Source organism: Rhamphochromis longiceps, linkage group LG11, assembly GCF_057381845.1.
Source record: "Rhamphochromis longiceps isolate RC_006_pf linkage group LG11, R_longiceps_female_GT1.1, whole genome shotgun sequence".
Classification (NCBI taxonomy): Eukaryota; Metazoa; Chordata; class Actinopteri; order Cichliformes; family Cichlidae; genus Rhamphochromis; species Rhamphochromis longiceps.
The window spans coordinates 3,299,711-3,323,137 of NC_140567.1; the positions used below are offsets into that span (position 1 = coordinate 3,299,711).

Sequence of the window (23,427 nt, forward strand, 5' to 3'; positions counted from 1 at the left end):
TGTGCTGTCGATGCTCATTTGTCAAAGAGCTATTTTTCTGACAGATTCGCTTCGTGGCTCAGTGCACACTCCTTCTCAATGCAAGGAGAGAGAGAGATTACCTGAAATTCATCCCTCAAAAACTTCTCCATTCCTTCCATTTTACGGAATGAAAATGCTTCATCTCCATGACAGAGCTATAACCTCAGCATCCAGTATTTCTGCTGGAGCGTAGAGAACTATTCTGCTGCCTGAGGTGCATATGTGATACGGGCAAAGGTCAGCTTAAAGAAAAAAGAATAACACAAAACAATTTTCATCTGTGTAGTTATACCTTCCTCTCAGTTTGATTCATTCCTGTCATTTTGTCTGAAATTGGATGATGTTGTCAACAAAGGCCTGACAGGTTATTAGCTCTAAAGTTCTGGCAAAGTTACTGACCCTCCAGCTAGAAATGATGTCTCCATTCTTCACACAGGTAACAGGAAATAGGCTGCTAAGGAAAATGTGATTCGATCACGTTATTTATTGGTTTTATTGAGGAAACGCTGTCAAGGTACAAAAATGCTAATAATGAATGCATACAAGTCAAGAACAACAACACTGAGCCCTGTGAGTATCAGGACCTTCATCAGGGATAGTCTTTAAGGATATACATAAAACCTGTTGTGACAATATCAGCTTTGTGCACTTTGCTAAATAATGCCCACTATTAGAAACTGAAGCCCACTCTTACCAGTTCTCAATGTAAACCTGCATAAAGTTTCCTTTAGCCTTCTAAATCAGGTTTGTGTCTGTCACGCCATCAGGAGTTTGTAATATTTTTCACCCTGGAGCTGGAAGACCAGTAACGTATTTCTCAACCATAAGGTGCACCAGATTTTAAGGCGCATTAAGGTAAACAAAACAGTCAGATAAGTCACATTTTACTCAACTCATTCTTCTTGCTTCCTCCACTTCTGTACCATTGATTCATTAATGCTGTATTCTCTCACAGCTGCTCTATTCCCATGTTGTTGCAGTATATTAATGACTAACCTCGTATTGTGGATGGATTATCTCAGTTGTTCTCCTGACTGAAGTTTGGTCCGTTAACAGCATCCTCCATGCGATTGCATTTGTCTCTAACCATCGGGAACCCTCACGTTAACTTTTATTGAGTGGAAAAAACTCAGCTTTCATCCTTCAGCTTCACTGTTTATGTTATGCTAACATAGCTGTGTAGCTAGTGACCACGTAGCACATCCTTATATAGCAGCTAGCCCAACTTCAGTAACCCTACAAATGTCACTGCTGTTTAGTTTTCTGTCTTCATTTATGTTGGAAGTGATAGCAGAGCTGTACGTTTTCAGAGGTCTCTCAGTCAGAACATGCTATAGCTGTGTCCCAAAACGTCGGCTGCATCCTCCGGAGGCCGCATTTGAAGGCCGATTACGTCACAGCCAGGCGACAAAGGCTGTTCCAATGCATCGACTCCTTCAAATGCGGCCGACAAATGCGTCCTTCATTTCCCCGAATTTGAAGGATGGCTCGGGTGTGTCCTTCTTGGCACACCATATCCCAGAATTCATAGCGCAGCCCAGTTTCCAACAATGGAGGCCGCTACTAAGTTTTAATATTACTCTTATTAATCTTCCTGGGTCACAAAATAAACTTTTAACATATTTTCAGGCGAGAAAGTAGCTGCTTAAACTTCAAATATCTGCTTGGTTATCAAGACATCGTATATTTGCAAAAGTGCGCTGACGTTTTGGAGACGTCTGTTATCCACCAGCTCGATAGCTAGCCGGGGGGTACAACGGTCACTCGACCCGGCGAGAGCAGCAGACTCCCGGCTTCATCGTTTTCAGACCCCCGCAACTCCACCGAGACAGCGGTGATGCTAATCTGAAGGCTAGACCGTCCCATTTCACAGCCTCGCAGTAGACTGTGAAGGCTGAGTCCTCCGAAGGATGCAGCCTACGTTTTGGGACACAGCTTAGATCATGCTTAGGTGGAAACCAGCGAGCTAACCTCCTGCTAACTTCTAACTCCGTTCAATTTAATAAATTCTGTTTTCATGGATGCCTGGATGTTAAACTTCATAGTTACACCCGATAAAGCAGCAACGTTGATAATTTTATTAAAGATTAAAGAATTTAAACAGTTTTTATCTCTCAGTGATGGCGCAGTGTTCGTTTGACTTTGGGACCTGAGCCGACGGAGTTTAGGACCCAGATTACTCCGCGAGGCTCCGTAATGCTCCAATAATCCATCAAGCGGTGCGGCTTCATAGTTTACCAAAGTCGTACCAAAACATTTTTGACAGATTTTTGAGCACCATGTACCACATAAAATCGGTTCGAGGTCAGTAAGCACAACCAGAATTCATGCATAAGGCGCACTGCCGATTTTTGAGAAGATTAAAGGATTTTAAGTGCACCTTATAGTGCGGAAGATACGGTACAGTCATTTCCTTTCACAGTTTTTTATGTAGAACAAGTGGTGCAGGCATGCAACTGACTCTTTATACAAAGTGTAACACTGCCTTTATGCTATAAATATCTACATAAGGTAAGATACACTTTTATTAGTCCCACAGGTGGGAAATGTGCTTGGTCACAGCAGAAAGTGGACAGTACAAATTAAGAGCAGCAAAAATGAAGAAAAATACATACATGCGTTTACACGTATGTGTATGTCGAAACACGACGCCTCCCTCTTCTTGATTCTGTTTCCGTATTTATTTTCGTCTGACTATGAGTCTGCAGTGTGGTGTTTTATCACTGCTGTTACTGTAATTAGACAGTGTTAGAGGTGCTGTGACTGGAGCTGTAGTTAAATCAGTCACTGGAGTGGACTGCACCCTTTGAGTTATAGTACACAGTAAATTAGCCTCAGTAAATATTGGGCTCTTTATTCAAAGACAGTAAATCAACAGATATGCCTGAGAGGTGATTCATGATGTGACGGGAAAGCAGACAAACAAATACGTCAAGCATCGCACTGCAAGACACATTTCCACAGCCTGGATTTTGGGTTGGATGGACTTCATTGATCCTGAGGTAGAATTTCATTTCATTTCAAGTACATTCATGACAAACATTAGCTGGTTTAGATTTAAAACAACAGCTAGGCTTCTGTAATATATTTCAATATTCAATAGTACACACTCACACACCCACACTCATATATATTAGCTATGTCACTAAATATAAATTAGAACAAATCGTCATCTTTAACTGCGATGGTTCTGGTATGTTATAAAGGGGGCGCCCTCAGAGTGAAATGAATAACGGTGACTGAGCTCGTTCAATTCGGCCCTCGCCTGTTTTTGTGATTTTAAATAGACATTTTCAGGAGTAACTTGTCATTGGTAACGGCCCATAACCTTGAAGAACTGTCTCTGGCTGACCAGTTTTCATATGCAGTCAGTGTTGACATCAAAATTATTATTTTTTTCATCCACCATCATGTGCAAGTCCTTCAAATGGCCTGTGGGCACAGCTATTTCTTTGATTAAAGTAGGTGCTGTAATAGGAGAGTTTCAGTAAAAGTGAAAAGAAATCTTTTTGTCACAGAGTCAGTGAGGCACAAGTACAAGTCCTCGCACAGTCTCCTCCTTCAGGCCCACCTCATGGCCCTGAAGGAGGCCCACAGCCACCTGCTGAGATGCAAACCTGGCTATGAACCCTGGATCATAAAATATAGAGCCAAAGCCCAACGTGTGTTAGAATGTGGGGCTACATACAGCTCATGAGAAATCAGCAAAGCTAAGCACAGCCTTATTATCCTCTAGGTCGGGTAACATCGAGGTGACAGGAAGGGCCAGGAAGCTCACTATGCAGCCTACTCACATGCTGCAGCATGCCTGTAAAGTTACTGAAAGTAAATGTCTTTTAATAATATACACCCTGTTTATATCCTGATACAAGCAAAAAATGATTTAATGTAAAAGGTTGTGTGAGAAGTTTCTTTTTTATTTTTAACAAAAGCCAAAGATCTCTGATCACGCTGTTTACCTGTACTGTGCTGCTAAGCCTTCTGGCATGAAACTGCACAGAAAAAAGTCACCTCTAACAGATCCATCACTCTGACATTTGTCTCGAACAAACATACTGTGCTGCACTTGCATCCTGCTTTTAAGTTCAGAGACTTTCTGAAGCCTCTGTTCTCTGTCTAACACTCAAAATTCTCTCTCTCTGGACACTTGGTACAAGCACGGGCCAGTCACACATTCATTTGTTTGTGTTGCACTTTGTTAGCTAGCAGGTGCTGTGGAAATGCAACTGGCTCTTTGGCTTGACATGTGCACAGGGTGCACGTCTCTATCCACAACTACATCTACAAGTTTATTAAGGCCATAAAGTATTTTGCAGCCTGAGTGGAAATTGTGAAAGCAAGTTGCAATTAAGCATGCTCCTTTGCATCATAGCCTCAAACTCTTTCACAGCTAATTAGGAAAGCACAGGGGACTACAATCATTTAACACACTGGGAACTGGAGCCTTGGCCAAACACATGTCACTGCAAACGATGATGAGCTTACTTATCAAGAAGACTCTGTATCTGAAATGTTCAGGTGGAAACATTGGAAACATTCCAGGATATTAAACTATAGTGTATCAATACTTTGCTTTACTTTCAAACACTGGAAGATTTCTGTGTTTTTTAAGATAAACGGATAAACAAACATCACGAGCAGCCTTGTCCTCTCAGATGGAGCTGGCTTGTAGTGCACCATGAGATAACTAAACCACGGTCACAGTTGACTGATCCATTCGTCGACTCTGATTGACAGGTCCATGCATGTGTGTGTGTGTGTGTGTGTGTGTGAAAGAGAGACAGAGAGAACTGCTGCTCTGTGAAGTGCTTAGGAGCTAAGGAAGGTAACAATAGAGCCATTCCTCGCCCGCTCTTCATCACATCCTCACTCCTCACAGCCTCTCAGCTACAGCAACTCATGATGGATGCTTCTTCTGGCAGGAAGACAGATCTGGACAACCTTTTGGTCCTTCAAGGAGTGGTTCTTCACGGATGACTGCTTTCTAAGTGACCGGAGGTGAGTGTATGCGAGCGTGGCACAGAGTGAGTCTCATTGGAATAGAAGACCCAGTGGATTTGCCCACCTTCAAACGCCCTTGAAACTGACACACTAGCGCGCTATCTTTCGGACCCCTACACTCTGGCTGCTCTTTAATTGGACGCTGCAAAACAGGGTTCTTGGGATTTCCCTGCTGACTGTGTGTCCAGACAGAGGGGGTCACCGTGGCTCACCTAAGACCAGGTCCACAATGGGACAGCCTACAGCTCTCTTATTCCTCACATTCCAACATGCAACATGCTTTTTCACCCCTAAAACCGAGTGCAGACATTATGTACAGAAATGTTGTCATATTCCTCAAAAATAACCCATTAAAATAACATTAATGATGCTAAGCTGACTTATACTTGCTGGTAACTCTGAGAAGCAGTTGGGCTTTTGTGAGAGTAGGTGTTATAATCTAGGGCATAAGTAAAAGTAAAACAAAGCCTTTTCCCTAAAGAAAAAATGCAAATGTCAACTGTACATTGAAGGGCCTGTATCATCTGAGTTTTTTCAAAGCAGCAGTCTCTGGGGCTGAAAAACGAAGCCAAATGTGTCATCAGCAACAAAATAAAGACGTTTACAGTCTGGCCCAAAATGGTTCTGCTCATTACAACGATAGAAAAAGTCGATTTAAATGAAAGAAGAATAACTGGACTTGGTTCTTGAAACCACAGCAACCATTGATGCAAGTTTATGTCAGTTTTGCATTTGATTCATATTTCACATCCAAAAGGACGGACGTCTTTAAAAAGTAACTGACAAATTACAAACTGGTAGCTACCATCAAACGTGCTGACATTCTGTACCTTAGTTAAACAAGGCAGTTCAAACCATCTTTAACAAAGACTGAAGAGAAAGTCGAGAAAAAAAACTGCTGCAGAAAATATTTCAGCCCTGCTACAGTTTTTCTCACTGTGGGATAGCGAGTCTGCTCAGGCTCGAGACATGAAGAGTTCGATTATTACATTTCAGTTGCTTCACATTCACATCTGCAGCAGTTCTGTCAGTGTATAAAGTAAATGTGTGTGTCTCACCAGCAACTGATCCAAACTGGGAGTGTGGATGCTGGGGAGTCATGAAAACAAAACTGCACTGAAGGGAGCATGGCCTTGGGTTAGGATAAGCCACCAGTAAGAGTGTTTTAATTGGTTTTTGTCTGCTTCATGAATTGGGTTCCCTGATCTATATCTTGAAGGTTTCTATGTGAATAAATCACGGATAAATTACACACACGGGGTTAGATGTTAGGAGTACCCACCACATGTCCAGGCAGGTGGAGTAGTCTGTGGATCCCAGCAGGACATCTGGAGGCCGGTACCACAGGGTCACCACCTCGTTGGAGTAGGTATGGCTGGGGACCGACTTGGCCCTGGCCAGGCCTGGGGGGGAAGCAACAAAACAAGTCAGTCTGAGAAAGCATTATCATTGAGTGACCTTCAGCAAAACAAAGCATACAGCTGGAGCCAGCAGTCACACTCCCTGCAGCTGCTGACATGTGTTATACAGACAGGAAGATATAGAGTTTGCAATAAAAGTCAAGATTTCAAGGTCCTGTGTGGAGAAAGATCGTCATCAAACCAACTTAAACAAGAGAAGTAAGAAAATGAAAGATTAGAGAATGAGTTTTCAACATGTGACCATAGGACAACAATTTGGTAAACAGGAAGTAATAAGAGGAATTTTACACCACCAGTAGTACGTTGGACCTGAATGTGCAGATGAATATCACTACATTAATTACAAGCAGTGGCTTTTTTTCATTCCTTGATGGACTTACTGGTCCACAGTCAAACAGGACACCGTGCCCCATCCAAATGAAACAACTGCTCAGGAACTTGACAAAGAGCCTCCAAACCCTCAAAGTCCAAGTCAAGATTGATATAGGACACTGATCAGGATGCACCAGACATCCAATCGATCACTAAAGCGCCGTCACAAAACCCACAGGACCATTTTTTACCAACAAATGTTGAGGCAATATTTTAGAGAGAAGAACTTAATTGTAGATCATTAATGTTTAATCAGAATCAGAATCAGAATCAGAATACTTTATTGATCCCTGGGGGAAATTATTTTTTGTTACAGTGCTCCATTTTAAACCAACATTAAGACAAGACAGACAATACGCTAACTAAGAATAGTACAATATATACATATATATACATACATACATACATAAGTCACTTATAAATAAATATTTGGAAAAGAAACATGTGTAGTTGTAGCAGCAAACAGTGTGTTAAGTGGATGCGTTGTACAGGGAGATGGCCACAGGCAGGAATGATTTCCTGTGTCGTTCAGTGGTGCTTTTCGGTAATCTCAGTCTCTCACTGAACGAGCTCCTGTGACTGACCAACATGTCATGGAGTGGGTGGGAGGTGTTATCCAACATTGTCTTTATCTTGGACAGCATCCGCCTCTCCGACACCACCTTGAGGGAGTCCAGCTCCATCCCCACAACATTGCTGGCCTTACGGATCAGTTTATTAAGTCTGTTGGCATCTGCGACCCTCAGCCTGCTCCCCCAGCATGCAACAGCATAGAGGATCGCACTGGCCACCACAGACTCATAGAAAATCCTCAGCATTTTCTGGCAGATGTTGAAGGACCTCAGTCGCCTCAAAAAATAGAGACGACTCTGGCCCTTCCTGTAAAGTGCTGTGGTGTTTTTAGCCCAGTCCAGTTTATTGTCAATGTGTACTCCAAGGTATTTATAGTCCTCCACAATGTCAACACTGACCCCCTGGATTGAAACAGGGGTCAAGTGTTTCCTGGTCTTCCTGAAGTCCACGATCAGTTCCTTGGTCTTTGCCACGTTGAGCTGCAGATGATTCTGCTCACACCACGTGACAAAGGAGTCGACCACAGCCCGGTACTCTGTCTCATCATCCCTGCTGATGCATCCAACCACCGCAGAGTCATCAGAAAACTTCTGAAGATGGCAGGTCTCTGTGCAGTGGCTGAAGTCTGTGGTGTAGAGGGTGAAGAGGAAGGGGGAGAGGACAGTCCCCTGTGGTGCCCCTGTGTTGCTAATCACCTTGTCAGACACACACTGTGGGAGACGTACATATTGTGGTCTTCCTGTCAGGTAATCAACAATCCAGGACACCAGAGAAGCATCCACCTGCATCGCTGCTAACTTATCACCCAGGAGGGTCGGCCTGATGGTGTTGAAAGCACTGGAAAAGTCAAAAAACATGACCCTCACAGTGCTCGCCGGCTGGTCCAGATGGGTGTAGACACGATTGAGCAGGTAGATGATGGCGTCCTCTGTTCCGAGACGAGGCTGATAAGCGAACTGAAGGGGATCCAGATGTGGTCTTACTATGGGTCGCAGCTGGTCCAGGATGAGCCTTTCCAGGGTCTTCATGATGTGGGAGGTCAGTGCCACGGGCCTGTAATCCTGGGGGCCACTGGGACGAGGCGTCTTTGGTACAGGGACGAGGCATGATGTCTTCCACATCACCGGGACCCTCTGCAGACTCAGACTCAGCATAAACAGTTTATGAAAGACTCCACACAGCCCTAATGAAGATCTTGAAGGCTGAAACATTGCCTCATTAAAATCTTGTGAGCTTCCACTTCCCTTTGCTTCCTGTAGACTCACTGAAGCCATCATACAAACAGCTCCTCTTGTCAGACCTGTCTCTACTCTGACTTCTGTACATTCAGCTGTGACAAACCCCAGATTGCCTTTTCAAATAGAAATTATGATGGACGACCTTTGACGTTTCACCAAGAAACATGAATATCAGTCATATGAACTCTTTTGTCCTGTGAATCACACATGATCGTGTACGTTTGGCACCAGGCTATGGTTAAACATGAAAAGTACTACATTTTAAAAAAGGGGATTTAGGAATAGATGCGCAAGCTTCTCCAGTTTAGGTCAAAGGTCCCTTTCTAACATTTATCTATGCAGCGACACAAACCCAGTCCTCACATGGCGGCTAATGCTAGAGTGCAGATGCAGTGAGCTTTAATGAGGCTGATGGCATTACCTCTTTGTCTCATCCCAAGTGGTCTGAGAGCTTAATTAAAGCATTTAGCTTAGTAAAATAAAGGACTTCCTGCCCTGCTGTTAGTCCCCTGTGTGTGGGAGGAAGCGGGGCAGAGGGGCGAGTAAATGAGAGCAGGAAGGGGGGTATTTAACATTTCCTTGTGTCAGAACACCCACAGGAGAAAGGAGTTTCAGCTGACATTCATCGTGGCCAAGCTCTATAATTTCCACACACTGATCTAACACAGGATAGACAGCATCGGGCTGCTCACACTGAGAGGCTATCATATCCACTGCAGGAATCCTGCGTATGTGTGTACGTGGGGGGCGGCGTCGTGGAGGCGTGAATCGAGATAATATCTACTCATCGTAAGAGAAGGTGCAGTAGTAGGAGGATGACCTGTTTGTAACGCGGAGCAGGAACAAAAGAAAACCCAACTGTTTGGTTTCCTACAGTTCCCAGCATGCCTGTCATCAATCTGAAACAAAACAACATGGGGTAAACCCGGTGCTGGTTCTGTATGGGTTAAGTAATGCAGCTGCAGCTGTACAGAAGCTTTGTCAGCATTATTGGGAAACTTTGATCTGTGACAGCTGTTTTCTTGCAGGGCACCTTCTGTTCTTATAGATTAATGAAGCTATCACAAAACTGCAGTTCTTCTTATGGCCACCTGAGGCTGGCTACAGACATGAGTGGACTGTTTAAATGCCCAACTTTACAAACAAACATGTTTCAAGCCTGGCTGGCTTCTGATGGTCAGATATGCTGCTTTGCCTGTGTTTCACCTCCCACTGTGTGACCTCGTCTGGGAGGCACTGGGTAGCTCTGGGTATGGGAGTAGTGTAGCTGAATGGTGTAGTGATAACACTACTGTCTTTGGCCTGACCAGGCTATGCATCCAGTCAGGGTCTCCAGGCTAGCCTATACTAACCACATACCAACGGGAAGCAGGCAACTGGAACATGGACTGAGTTTAAATCAGGTAGAAGTAGAGCAGGGCGATATGGCCAAAAATATTTATCACGATATATATTTGAAAATTTGCGATAACGATATAACCGACGATATAATTGATGCGAGACAAAATACAACTCCACAACATTACTAGCGCAAAAAGACAACCTTCCATTTATATTCACTTAAACAAGAAGCTGGTTTTTATGTACATTAAAGCTTTATAAAAATGTAACAGTACAAATGCAAATTCCTTGCTGAAAGTTTAACCAAAGGCATTTCCACTAGAAATGGGCTGACATGTCCTGAGCATAACCATATATAATATCCACTGAAGTTAAAAAGAGGTGCTTTGCAACATTAAACTGCAGTGTGCAGTACGCATTTTTCGGACCATAAGGTGCACGGGATTATAAGGCACATTAAGCGAAACAAAGCAGTCAGATAAATCAAACTTTATTAAACTCATTCTTCTTGCTTCCTCCACTTCTGTACCATTGATTCATTAATGTTGAATTCTCTGGCAGCTGCTCTATTCCCATGTTGTTGCAGTATATTAATGACTAACCTCGTATAGTGGATGGATTATCTCAGTTGTTCTCCTGACTGAAGTTTGGTCCGTTTACAGTATCCTGCCATGCGATTGCATTTGTCTCTAACCATGAAGAACCTTCACGTTAACTTTTATAAGTGGAAAAGTGTTAGTGTTCGTCCTCCAGCTTCACTGTTTATGTTATGCTAACATAGCTGTGTCGCTAGCGATCACGTAGCACATCATTATATACCAACTAGCCCAACTTCAGTAACCCTACAAACGTCACTGCTGTTTAGTTTCCTGTCTTCATTTATGTTGCAAGTGATAGCAGAGGTGTACGTTTGATTTTTTTCAGAAATCTCTCAGTCAGAACATGCTATATCATGCTTAGGTAACTAGCGAAACTAGCGAGCTAACTTCCGCTAGCTTCCTGCTAACTTCTAACTCCGTTAAATGTAATAACTTTTGTTTTCATGGATGCCTGGAAGTTAAACTTTATAGTTACACCTCGTAAAGCAGCAATGCTGATCGTTTTATTAAAGATGAAAGAATTTAGACAGTTTTTAACTCTAAGTGATGCTGCAGTGTTGTTTGACCTGAAGAATACAGAGTTTAGGACCCAGATTACTCCCAGATTTAAGAGCATCTTAGTCCGACAAATACGACAATAACAACGGCCGCTTGCATGTTCTGCAAAAAAATGTGCTTTGTTGTGTATCTGACGGACAAACACCAAACCAGTTCCACATCACGGAAGTTGCACCATTTTTACAAACCAATTCTGGTTCATCTGTTTCACTCAACAATCGGCCATGTGCGTATGAAAACAAAGGCACTGCGCATGCGCGTTTTACTCCCATTCTATCGCGATATTTCATTTTCCTATCGTTGCCTAACATTATACCGGTATTACCGTGAACGGTATAATATGGCCCAGCCCTAGGTAGAAGTCTTTTTCAATCGTGTAGGAGGAGGTGAGCGACTTTTCCCTGATGTCTTGCGGGTGAGAAAGTTGCGTTAACCAAACCCCTCTCTGTGTGGATTGTGCAGCGAGACGTGGAATGGCAGCAAAGCATCGCTAAGCACCAGAGAAACGACCTCCTGCAGATGAGCAAACATGCCACGTATCGCCTTCCACTATCCACATAGTGATTATATGTCGCTGTGCTGTCTGGAGCTGCTCTTTGCTTGAATCAGGACAGGATTCAACACCTCGATTTACCATCATTAGTTTGTTTTCACACAAATGATTTTATTCTAGCTCCCCCACGGACTCGCACACTGATTTTCAGCTTTGCAACATCATCACGACTCAAGCGCAATGATCAATTAGGCAGAATACACCAAATAAACTTAATTCAATCCCAGCAACGAGATTGTGTAATGAGCAAGATCCTAATCAGCTGTTCCTCCTCCGTCTCACTTCTCACTAACAGAATTCGGTGCAGTTTTCCACCCACAGACACTTTGGAGGCGACCAGAATGTTTCATCACTTGCTCACTCACTTGCATGGGCAATAATTCAATAGTGATTTTTACAATGTTAACAGCCTCACAGTCATCTATGTGTCTGCAGATACATTTTAGATCTCTTGATCGTGACCACAGTGTATATGAAGAATCTTCCTTTGTGACAGAGCGATATCCCACAATCTAAAGCAGTTCGGTTGCTGTTTTCGGACTGTTCTGACATCTTGAGCAACACCTGACCTTCCCCTTTAAAACCCCATGAATCTCATTGCAGTGGAGCACTTCAGAGCCCTGACCTGGGATATCAAACACACATACGCACATGGACCTTCAGCCACCTTCATCTTCAGTCATGCCACAGCTGACCTGCTAGCCTGTCCAGGCGGTGACCTGGATGAAGGTCAGCGGTGAATTATACATCACTATCTCACACAACACTAGGGGTCATCAAACATATGGTAGAAGAGCTGGGCTGGAAACTGGGAGAGAAAACAGAATAAACAAGCAAGCCAGGGAAGGATTAAAATAGTCTCTGTCCCCGGGGGGTAATCAGCCCACTGTTTCACCTTTTGAAGTTCACTTGAATTTTAAAGGCGGTTTGTAGCTTCCGCCTGCTTCTCCTCCTCCAACTCCTTTAAAATTCAGCAGATTAAAAGATTTACGACATGCTGCCAGCAGCTACTTCAAATACTGGCAGAGATAATTCCACTGAGGAAAAGACAAACACAACAAAATGCAGCGTTTGTTGCTAATTTAAATGTAGACATCCTGCCGTCAGACTGCAGACACACATATAACACAGGTCTACTCAATGAATGTTTAACCTACTCTGAACCCATTCATATAAAGCTGTCATCCTGCTTCTCATCACAAGCAGAGCCTCCTCTCTCCCGTGTAGTTGTAATGCAGTGCGCACAGTCGTTTGAACAGAGGCCTGCAGTTTGTCCTGTGTCCACTTCAAGCTTGGCTCCGTGTTAAAATGCCCAACTTCCACCATGGAGTTCTGATCCTGAGCATCCTGATATCTGTCTGCTAAACTTCAGAGTCACTGACCTGCATGTCGCAAATTTGTTACTGTTGGTGGAGACTTTTGAAACACTTTTAAAGGAATTATCTGACAGATACTATGATCTTCCGTTTCTGCGTGTTGTATATTTGCAGCAAGCTACCGAACTGTGCGGTCTGAGCAAACCCTCATTGGTTAAGATTTTGGTAGGATAATGGGAACGAGGTGCCAGGATTTACTGAATAGAATAGAATAAAATGCCTTTATTGTCACTATACAGATGTACAATGAGATACAGAGCATCTCCTGCTCAGTGCACATATCTAGACATCAGTTCTGCAGCACTTTGAAGCACTATTGAAACATGTGCAAACACACATGGAAGTACAATATATAAAGGCAATAGTTGGTGAGAGTACCTTTAACATAGCATGAACTCTTTTAGACAAGCTTTCTTGGAATTTCTTTAAGTAGTCTTCAGGAATACGTCTCCAGGACACACTTCTTCAACAAGGTTGCGGTTCAGGCTCTGGGAAGCTCGATCGAATGATAGAATTGCATTGTGTCCTTTTTTATCCAGGTATCCTTTTGCTGCACTGATCGTGTGTTTGGGATCATTGAAGTTGTCAAACACTTTCCAGATGGTATATCAAAGAGCATTAAAATCTGATGGTGCTTTTTAATGATCATAGTTCCATCAATTTTGACAAGACTACCAACACCACTGGTTGAACTGCAGCCTTAAACCATGGCACACACTCTGTCATGGTCCGTGGTCCTGTGTGTGGAATGTGTGATGCGCGGGTAGCCACACCCCCAGGCTGGGCCATCACCGGCACACCTGCTCTCCATCGGGGTGATTACCTGAAGAGCTACTTAACCCACCGCTGACGGATGCTCCACGCCAGTCTCTTAATCACCTCTCTGTGATAACTAGACTCCTGCGAAAGCGTTGCATTCATATCTTGTTGGAGCTGTGTTAAATCTGCCTACTTGTGTCTAGGTTTCGATCCGGCGTTCAGCGTCCTCCTGCTCAATTGGATCACCCGGTACATCATCTGGCCCATCCACTACCTCCACGGATTTCCTTCTCACGGACTTCCCTCCCGAGCTCCCACGGTCCCGCTCTAATCGTAAGCCAACTGGTCTAACTCAATTTTAATGTGTTTCCTCCGCTTCCCGGCTCCCTAGTAATCTTCTCCCCTTTCTGTTGCAGCCTCCCACGGTCCCGATTCCGGCTTCCTCGCGTCATTGTTTCCCCGGGTTTTTTAGTTCTTCGTTTTGCTCCTTTGGTTTTCCCGGGTCGCCTTTTGTTGTTATAATAAAGTGTCATTTTCTGCTAGCGCTTGAGTCTGCGTTTGGATCCTTTTGTGCACGCGGGCCGCGACGCATGACACACTCACTGTTGTACCTCCTGACTTCTTCCATGCATAATAACAATTTGAACTAAAAATCTGGATTCAACCTGCTGCCAATGATTTTCATTCCAGTTCTTGTGTAAACTGGCCTACCTCATCTCCCTGTGTCCCTTCCTCAAGAACGCCTCTTGATAACAACCTTTACACTGACAATTTCTAATGAGGATTCATTGAACCTCGTGACTATATGGATTACCGAAGGGCCAGATGAATCTCTCGGGTCTTGTGTCAGGTCTTTGCTGGATTTTTTCCTTAATTCTTAAAGACATGACCTTGAGTTACTCTTCGCCTGCCACTTCCAGTTTCCTAAGATATGTCAAGTTTTCAGCTAGTAGTCCTTTAGGAATCACCTTGTTGGTGTAAAAACTTTAGTTTGTGCCTGTCAAACTGTGTTATGTTGCTATAGATTCAATTAAAGATATGTGAATAAATTATGTATTTTTGTCATTGGCTGATAAAATTAGCTCTTTGCTAAGTTGTCAGTTATGTGAGGATGCCACACAGAGCCTACGTTAAACTTTAATGGGCTGGAGATTCCTCTAGAAGTGGTCAGATACAATAACTGGGCTGATAATGAGGGAAGAAGCAGCCAGTATCCAAAGGAATACTTTGACAGACCTCCAGAAATCCTGGAGAACCACTGCTCCACTTTCACTTGCTGCTCTAAGGCAGCTCCTTGAAAGCAGAGCAGAGCTCCTGTGAACAGCACTGCAGTCACGTTTTATAAGGTAAGCGGACATATTAGGAAATCCACCCTCCCGAAAATGACATTCTTTTATGTACTTCACTTAATAATTCTTTAAACATATACACTTTATTGGAAGGATTTGATATCACGAATGGTTTTACAGAAAACTCTGTGCCTCTGTTAGATCCCTAATTCTTTTATGTTCATGTGTGCGCCTGCACCACCTGCCATCATATCAGTTCATTTCCCAACACAAAGTGGACTGTAATGAGTCTCTGCATGGTAGCTGCCTACATGAAACCAGTCCGGTCATTACCAATGCAAAAATTCAGTTTGGTTTCAGGTTTGGATTGAAAAGCACACAAACACCAGTCGTTTGGATTCATCTATCAGACTTCAAAGGACCATCTGCAACCTTCAAAAACCCACGACCAAGTGAAACACACAAAAACGCACACACTGATCCTGGTGCTGTGGCGAGGCGCTGGGTGGAACAGCTCACTGGGGAGAGGCAAACAGTCTGCTCGGGATGCCTGCGACATTCCTCCAGCTCCATTGTCACATTGCTTCACTCCTCACACGTCATTATCTCGGCAGCTGTTACTGCACAGCACTCCCCAGAAAATAAACACACACAATCAGCAGACATTAGCTAGCTACCACAGCAGTCAGAAAAACATACTAATGTAATGTTCAGTTTAGTGCAGCCCAGCACACTGGGCTTGTAAGAAGCTATTCATGACCTTGAGTTGTAGAATGGAGATGGCACTGCGTTTCTCTGGGCTATAGTTTAACGAAAAAGCATGAAGATCTTGCATGTTGAACACTTTTTATATACAAAAGTTCTATTTAGATAAAAATGAGAAACACAGGTTCTCCAACAAAGTAGCAGCAATGTGAAAAAATCAGGCCACTCTTTCTGCGGTACCCCTGAGCCAGGAATTCGGACAGGAAGCTGCCTAAAAGCATACTAGTGATCAGGAGGTCATTGCATTGGAAGCAGACCCTGGAGCAGACCCCCACCAAAAAAACAAACCCAAAGACACCAGGGTGATTAAATATCCCATCTGGCCTTGGAATAACTCCATAGGAGATGCTGGAGGAGGTGGGATGTCTTTGCTTAGATTGTAATCTTTGTCTTGCCTTTAATTTCAGGTTCATGAAATGTTGTGTCTTTAACTATCAACACACCTTTGTTGTACCTCAGAGTGAAGTTGATCTTATATGGTAGCTTCAAGTATAACTCAACAACACTTTTCCATAGTTCTGCCTGTCATTTGCATAATTTATATCCAGCTAAGAATGACTGGATTTAAGATCCAGTCCATTTGAATAATGCTGATATGTCAACAATCCTTTATTAACTCAGAAAGTAAAACACAGGCTGACTGAGGGCCTGGCTCTGGGCACATCGGCCCATTCACCAGAATAGTGAGTGTGCACCACAGTGCTGCAAAGGTAAATGCAGACATCAGCATATTTAGAAGCCTGATACTAACTTGCTGATGCCTAGCAAGTATCATCTTGGTTTTGTCAGGAACGCATTAATCAAAAAAAAGTGATATGGATGGCAGGACTGTGTTCTGGGACCTCGTCTTCCTTCTGTGTGCAAATGTGGCACAGCTGACAGCATGCACATATACGCCCTTCTGTGTACATGGAGCTGCTAAATTATCAGAGTGGGAATCAGGGAAAATGGACACAAGATTTTAAGTGAAGCATTACACAACATGGATGTGCTGGGGAGAAAATATATTGCAAACTGGCTTGGAGCAGGACATCAGCTGAGCCATCAGGTGACGTTCCCTGGAATTCAGATCAGTTGGTCTGTCTGAGTTTGACTCTTGCTTAGGGATGGGTATCGAAACCCGGTTCTTGTTGAGAACCGGTTCCCACTGTTTCAGTTCCTTGGAATCGTTTGCCATTTTTGCAAACGATTCCCTTATCGATTCCAGTCGCCCCGAATGACGTCACCACGTTGCGGAGCGTCATTTACCTGGCAGGAAACATGGCGCGTAAGCGGCTCAAACGCTCAAAAGTTTGGTTATACTTTATGAGAACGGATGACAACAGGGCAACTTCCAATACTTGCAAAGTAGATATTTCATTTAAGGGAGGAAACACTACGAATACGCAAAAGCATTTGCTCACAAAACACGCGATGACCTTAAATGAATGTCGTGTTTTTAATTCCGCTCCGGACTCATGAATCTCAACCCAGCAGCAGCGGTAACGTTTGCACGTCCTCTCCCGTTAATGCGGCAGGTAAATAATCAACTAACAGTGCATATTATGTTAGCGCGATCTGTCTTATTACAAACCTGCCATTACTGTGCATTTAGTGACCATGATGAGACAGAGTCTGGCTCAGATGCTGGCAGTTCTCGCTGCAGTCTGCCGGTAGCGTCTCCTTTCAGGCCAGGATAGACGAATGTCACCGAGCAGTGACTCAGTTTGTGGTCAAAGGCTTGCACCCGTTTGCCACAGCAGATGATTTTCAGTAAGTGAATGTGTTTAATTGTAGGCAGGGACATTACTGGATATTCTTGTGTAATTGCTACAGAATAATTGATGTTATACTTTGTTATTGCTACAGAAGAATATTTATTTCATTATTTTACATTTACAGTATTTTTTCCTGGGGACCCTGTGCCACCCCATTGAAGAGCCGTAGGCTGGATCTCTTAAGATCTCACTGTTGGGTTTGTAAGGCCATGTTACTCCTAAATTTCTATCTTATTCAAAGAGAAGATATAAAACAAAGTTCTAAGCTAATCGACCTTAGTGTTCTCCTTTTTTAAAAAGAATCGATAAAGAATCGAATCGTTAAACAGAATCGAAAATGGAATCGGAATCGTGAAAATCTTATCAATACCCATCCCTACTCTTGCTGAACTAACTACAGTAGTAGCCATTAGTGAACCAACATTCCACTCAAACTGTAATTGTTTACTTCTCTTTGACACTTTATGTAAGTCAGACCGTCAGCATAGTATTCAGGAAAAACTGCCTGAGAAAAATATTTCTTTAAAACCTGATCTGTGCAAATGTTGCTGATATTTTTCAGTCTGGATGAAAATCAATCACAAAAAACAATCCACGGACAGACAGACATGGCCACTTTCAAACGCTGCTACTGCTGCAGTGTTCCCATGTCTTCAAAGAGCCAGGGACATGCAACAACCCCACAACCAGGTTCAAAACTCCAAATGCACACTCAGCCAAACTCCCATGGAAAAAAAATCTGTGAGGGTGATCATTTCACGTGTAAATAAATCTCTAACTGCTACCAGTGGTCCAGCGTGTCCATGGATGCCTGCAGCATATGGCAATGCTTCAGTGTTTGAGCACAAACATGAAAAAGTCTCTCAGCGGGTTCTGGCCAACTGTGGACACGAGGCTGTGAAGCAGGTGGGCTGTGAGCAACGCTCATCTACTGTTTCACTTGTTCCTATAATTAGAGGTCCGTCCTCAGAAGGTTTTCTCAAGTCTGAAGCTGTTCTGTGTGTGAGCCAGCACGTGACCCCATTGATATATTGCTACTATAACTTCAGAGCTCTGAAGCTTCAAACTCAATGTGGGCGTAGTGTATATAAAAAATTCCAATATACAAACACAGTGTGGCACCGTTCCAATTTATCTGAATGAACTGCATCGGTTAAAATTTGCCAAAAACTGCAATTTCTCTAATCACCACTTGAGGCTGAAAAACTAAAATGAATCTCCATAAACTCCAATGTTAAAGTGTTCGCTTTTAACCATGAAAAATATATATTCTCAAAAGAAAACCCCAATTTTTCCAGTTATTTATTGCAATTCAAGTTGTTCAAGTCCAATGAAGAGCTTGTCATGGTGTAAAGGTAAGTGGTGAACTGCCAGGTAGGTTATCCAAAACTGAAAAATAATGTATATTTCAGAATCATACAAAAAGGCCTTTTTCAGGAAACACAAAATGGGATAACCATTTAAAGCAGTTCTGCAGCAGTGGAGGTTGATCGAGCCTTGAAAGCTGGTGCTACTAATTCCTACAGGTGTTCCAACTTTTTTCTGGATAAAGTCAAGGTGTCAGTCAGTACAGTTTGCTTCACCATCACAAGGCCCTCGGGAACTGGGACAAACTCGCCATTAAACTACTGAAGACTCGAAGAAGGTATTATGGACTGATGAATGATAATCAAAATAACGCATCTTTGTATGCCGTCGAGTAGGCGAAAGGATGGTTCCACAGTGTGTGGCATCAAATATGTGTGATGGTCTGGGGCTGCTTTGCCGGATCCAGGGTCGGTGACTGAGAGGCTCCCTGAACCAAAACAGCTACCACGGCATTCTGCAGCACAGGTTCTGCACCTGGTTGGTCAGAGCTTCATCCTACAGCAGGATAATGATCCAAAACATAAGTCCAAGCTCTGCCAGAACTACCTCAGGAAAAAAGAACGAGATGATGAGCTTGAAAACATGGAGTGTTCAGCACATTCTCCAGACCCCATCGAGCTGGTTTGGGATGAACTGAACAGAAGAGGTTCAGTCAATCCCAGAGATGAACTGGTCCACAGGTCCAGCAAAGCAATTTACAAGTGCCACACATTTGTGGGAACTTCAGCAACAGATATGGGAAGAGCTTTCTGAAGAATATTTGATTTCTAATCTCAGCTGTTATATCTGCCAAAGGCGTGTCCTTTGTTGAGTCAAACGTTTAGAATACATTTCAGTCTGTAAATTGATTCCATGTTTTTATTTTTAACTCCATTTGGTTTTGTGTTCTATGCTTTCATTTCAGAGACATTAAACTCTCTGAAACGAGACATTAAACTGCATCATTTTCAACAAAAAACAGGAAAAATCTTGGACCGGTAGTGTTTATTTTATAGTGTGGCTTTCTATTGCTAATTTCCCCCTTCATAACAACTGTAAATGGTTTGAGCTGTACATGTTTATACATAGAACATGCTAAACAAATCTGCATCAGCTGTGAACCTATACTCAACATCTTTTAAAGTTTATGCCAAAGAGCCCATCCTATTATGTTCCTTGTGTAACACATACATTAAAGAAATGAAAAAAAAACAATCCCAGAATATCGTCTGAAGATGAAAAGGCATAAGTACTTGGAAATGTAGGAACAGCACCTTAATTTTTAAATCACAAAATGTTTGTTTTTTTAAAAGGCCAGCAAAGCATGGCTTTTTAATTATTCTATTCTTTCTAATTCTCTGTTTAACTGGGATATTCTATCAAGATTAACTAACTAATCCACTTCCACTGAAGTTGCATTTCTAAATTAACCAGCAGGGAAAGTGTTTGTAGAACTGGCACGTCCACTCAGTTTATAGGTTTATAGGAGTAACTGCTTATAGGTACAGAATATGTGTGTATGTTCACATTGGAAAGCAGATTATGGTCTTTACAGCTTCACAAACAACACAAATCACCCCCTCACACTGCTTCATTGGCCTCAATTAGCTGTGTCCCTGATATGAAACATGTGGACTCCTCAAAGCCTCATTTATGAGGTGGTTGTTTGTGTAGCTCATTAAAAAGTGAGTAAACCCACAGCGGAGCAGAGGGGAGCATCTGGATCAGCCTGACAACCGGCAGCAGGGATGTGAAGCTCTGGCCACTGTAGCTGATGAGAAATCATATTTCCTGGTTCTGCTCAGCACGCTAAAGCATCCTGCACAACATACGGCCAGTGCATCTACAATACTGCACTGTACTGTATTTTCTGATAACGGTGCGACTGAAATGCCACAAATTGAATAAATCCTTATTACACAGAAAAGGCATTTTTGAATTCAACCCCTGAGCTCTAAGTCATCACTGATGATGATGCCAACCCTGCACGGTCAGAGTTCACGGACACGTGAAAGAGCCAGGTTTGCCCTTCTTTAAATCCAGGTTGGGTTTAGTCTCTATGATGGCTTATACCTGCGAGAGTTAATACTGTCCACAGTTTTATATTTGTAGTTTTAAATGATCACAAACGTGATCAGAACCAAACAACAAAAGTTCTATGTTCGTGTAACGGCAAGTGTACGTGGTTTTTGTGAGTTTTTGAGACCTCTACATCATCACTGTTTTTCCCATTGAAAAAGTGAAATGCATTGCAAATACATTTTAAGCAATACATCCAGACCCACTGATGGATCATTCTAACACTGCTGAGGGACAAATCAGAAAGAAAGAACAAAATCAGGGAGTAAGATCTCAGAGTTTGATTTATTCTGACGTTAACCCACATCTTAATACAATTTCTCATTACAGCCTGGATCCTATCACCACTCTGTCTCATCTCTACTGAGTGCTCTGCCACCTCTTATTGTGTCTCTCAGCGCCTCCTTTGTTGACACTCTGTGGCCCAGTCTGTCTCGTTTACCCCAACCGGCTCCGCAGGCCTCAGCTGTCGACCGTTAGTATTCCTGCTGCCAAGGCAGGGGACCACAGGGAGCCCTGGCGGCCACACAAAGTCTCTCTCTCACACACACACACACACACACACACACACACACACACACACACACACACACACACACACACACACACACACACACACACTTAGACTTGAACAGCCTTCACCTTCCTCATCTGGCATCCCTCAGGCATCGGCTGATTCTGTGTTTTGTGCATGTTTGTTGATGAGCTCGAGCTGCAGCGACAGACTAATAGGCCAGGGATTTTCATTCTTGCTCATTTGGTATTTTGTCCATTATTTTCCCCTTCTCATTTCCTTCACAGTAATGTTTTAGCTCTAATACATGGGCTGAATTATTGATGAAGCTGCCACCCTCCCCCTCCCCCCATCCGTCTGGGCAGAGGGACAGAAGAAAGGGAGGGAGGAAGGGATGGATGAGTGGAGGAGACAAGGTTAGAAGGAGTTGGAGGATGGGTGGGTGGATGGGGGAAACTGGACCAGAGACTGATGGATGGATGGATGGATGGATGGATGGATGGATGGATGGTGTACAGAAGGACTGGACTGTCAATCTGTCTGCCCCCCAGGATGCCCAGCAGACCATGTAGGCAATGTTTACTGAACATGGATCCAAGCCATATGGTGCCACTTCAAGAACACACACAAATTGAGACACACACACACACACACACACTTACACACACACACACACACTTACACACACACACACTCACACACACTCACACACACACGCACACACACACACACACGCGCGCGATTTTGGGCTAAGATAAATGTAGCAGTCATACTTGTTATACCCAACATGATCTGTGTGGCTCCCCGTCTTGCACAGTTTGGCTAACATACATAAGTAACAGCAACAAAAACAGGTTACAGAGATGGACACTGAGCACTGCAAATGCAAAGAATGTTCTTACTTGAAATAAATGAGTGTATTTAACTTGATCTATAGTGGATTTTGAAGCTTCTGTCACAGCACTGTGTCTGTGACCCAGTGTTTCGTGTGTGCTTAGTCATATTGTTTGATTATAGGTTTTGGTTCTGCTTGTGTTATATTTTGAGTCCTAGGATTTTGGTCTCTTTGCCTTTCTCATGTTCCCTCTGTCTTCCCAGTCAGTCGCGTCTCTGTCTCAGGGTCCAGTCTTGTCTTTGCGATTGTCTCGTGTTTCCTGTTTTACTTTGAAAGTCTTGTCCTATGTCAGTGTATCTAGTTTTGCTCTCTCTTGTCTCCGTATGTCTTATTAGTCCCAGCAGTGTTTCCCATTCCCTCATTAGTCCCTTGTATAGTTAAGTCCTGTGTTTTACTTTGCCCTTTGTCGTGTCGTGCCACTCCCATGTGCTGTGTGCTTCCTCCCTGTTCCTCGTCATCCTTGCTTCTAGCTTCCCAGTATAGTTTCCTACTGTCTTTGTTCCTCGTCCTTAGTTTCTAGTTTTCTGATTTTGGATTTTGTTTTTGCTACAGCTGCCTGTTGAGTTCATCCTTTCATGCCTGCAACCTGACAGCTTCACTGTCTGCACTCTCCTCCTGCACACTGTGTAGTTGTGCACACTTCATTTAATAATTTGTTCCTGATGTTTTTAATCTCTTAACTTCAGGCAGGTCACCAGTGACCTGGGTAAGGTTAGGTTTGGGTCTGTTTTAGCCACATGCTAAATATACAGATTTAAATTACTGGAAGATGATGATGACTTGGAAAGGCTCCTCCAGTTACTGTGTAATTAAATCTGATACGCAGTTTAATATGTTATACCATAAAGCACACATTTCATATGCAGGAGCCTGGCTGTTTGCAGTTGATGACGCTCACTCAACAAATCCCAGAGCAACGCCACCCTGCAGCCCTCCACGCACACGTCACACATCCTCCTCTCTGTCGTG

At 43.3% G+C, this 23,427-nt stretch overlaps 1 protein-coding gene across 4 annotated transcripts in view; it reads right to left on the reverse strand.

Moving 5' to 3' along the window:
• The window catches only part of cdk14 (cyclin dependent kinase 14), a 237,020-nt gene that overhangs the window by 101,774 nt on the left and 111,819 nt on the right, over positions 1-23,427 (reverse strand). For all 4 annotated transcript variants that reach the window (XR_014913714.1, XM_085422048.1, XM_085422049.1 and 1 more), the window contains one exon: positions 6,305-6,425. Coding sequence is in view for 3 of the 4 variants with exons in the window: in XM_085422048.1 (XP_085278174.1) it covers positions 6,305-6,425 (121 nt within the window). In the remaining variant the exon portion in view is untranslated. The remainder of the gene's footprint in view (positions 1-6,304; positions 6,426-23,427) is intronic.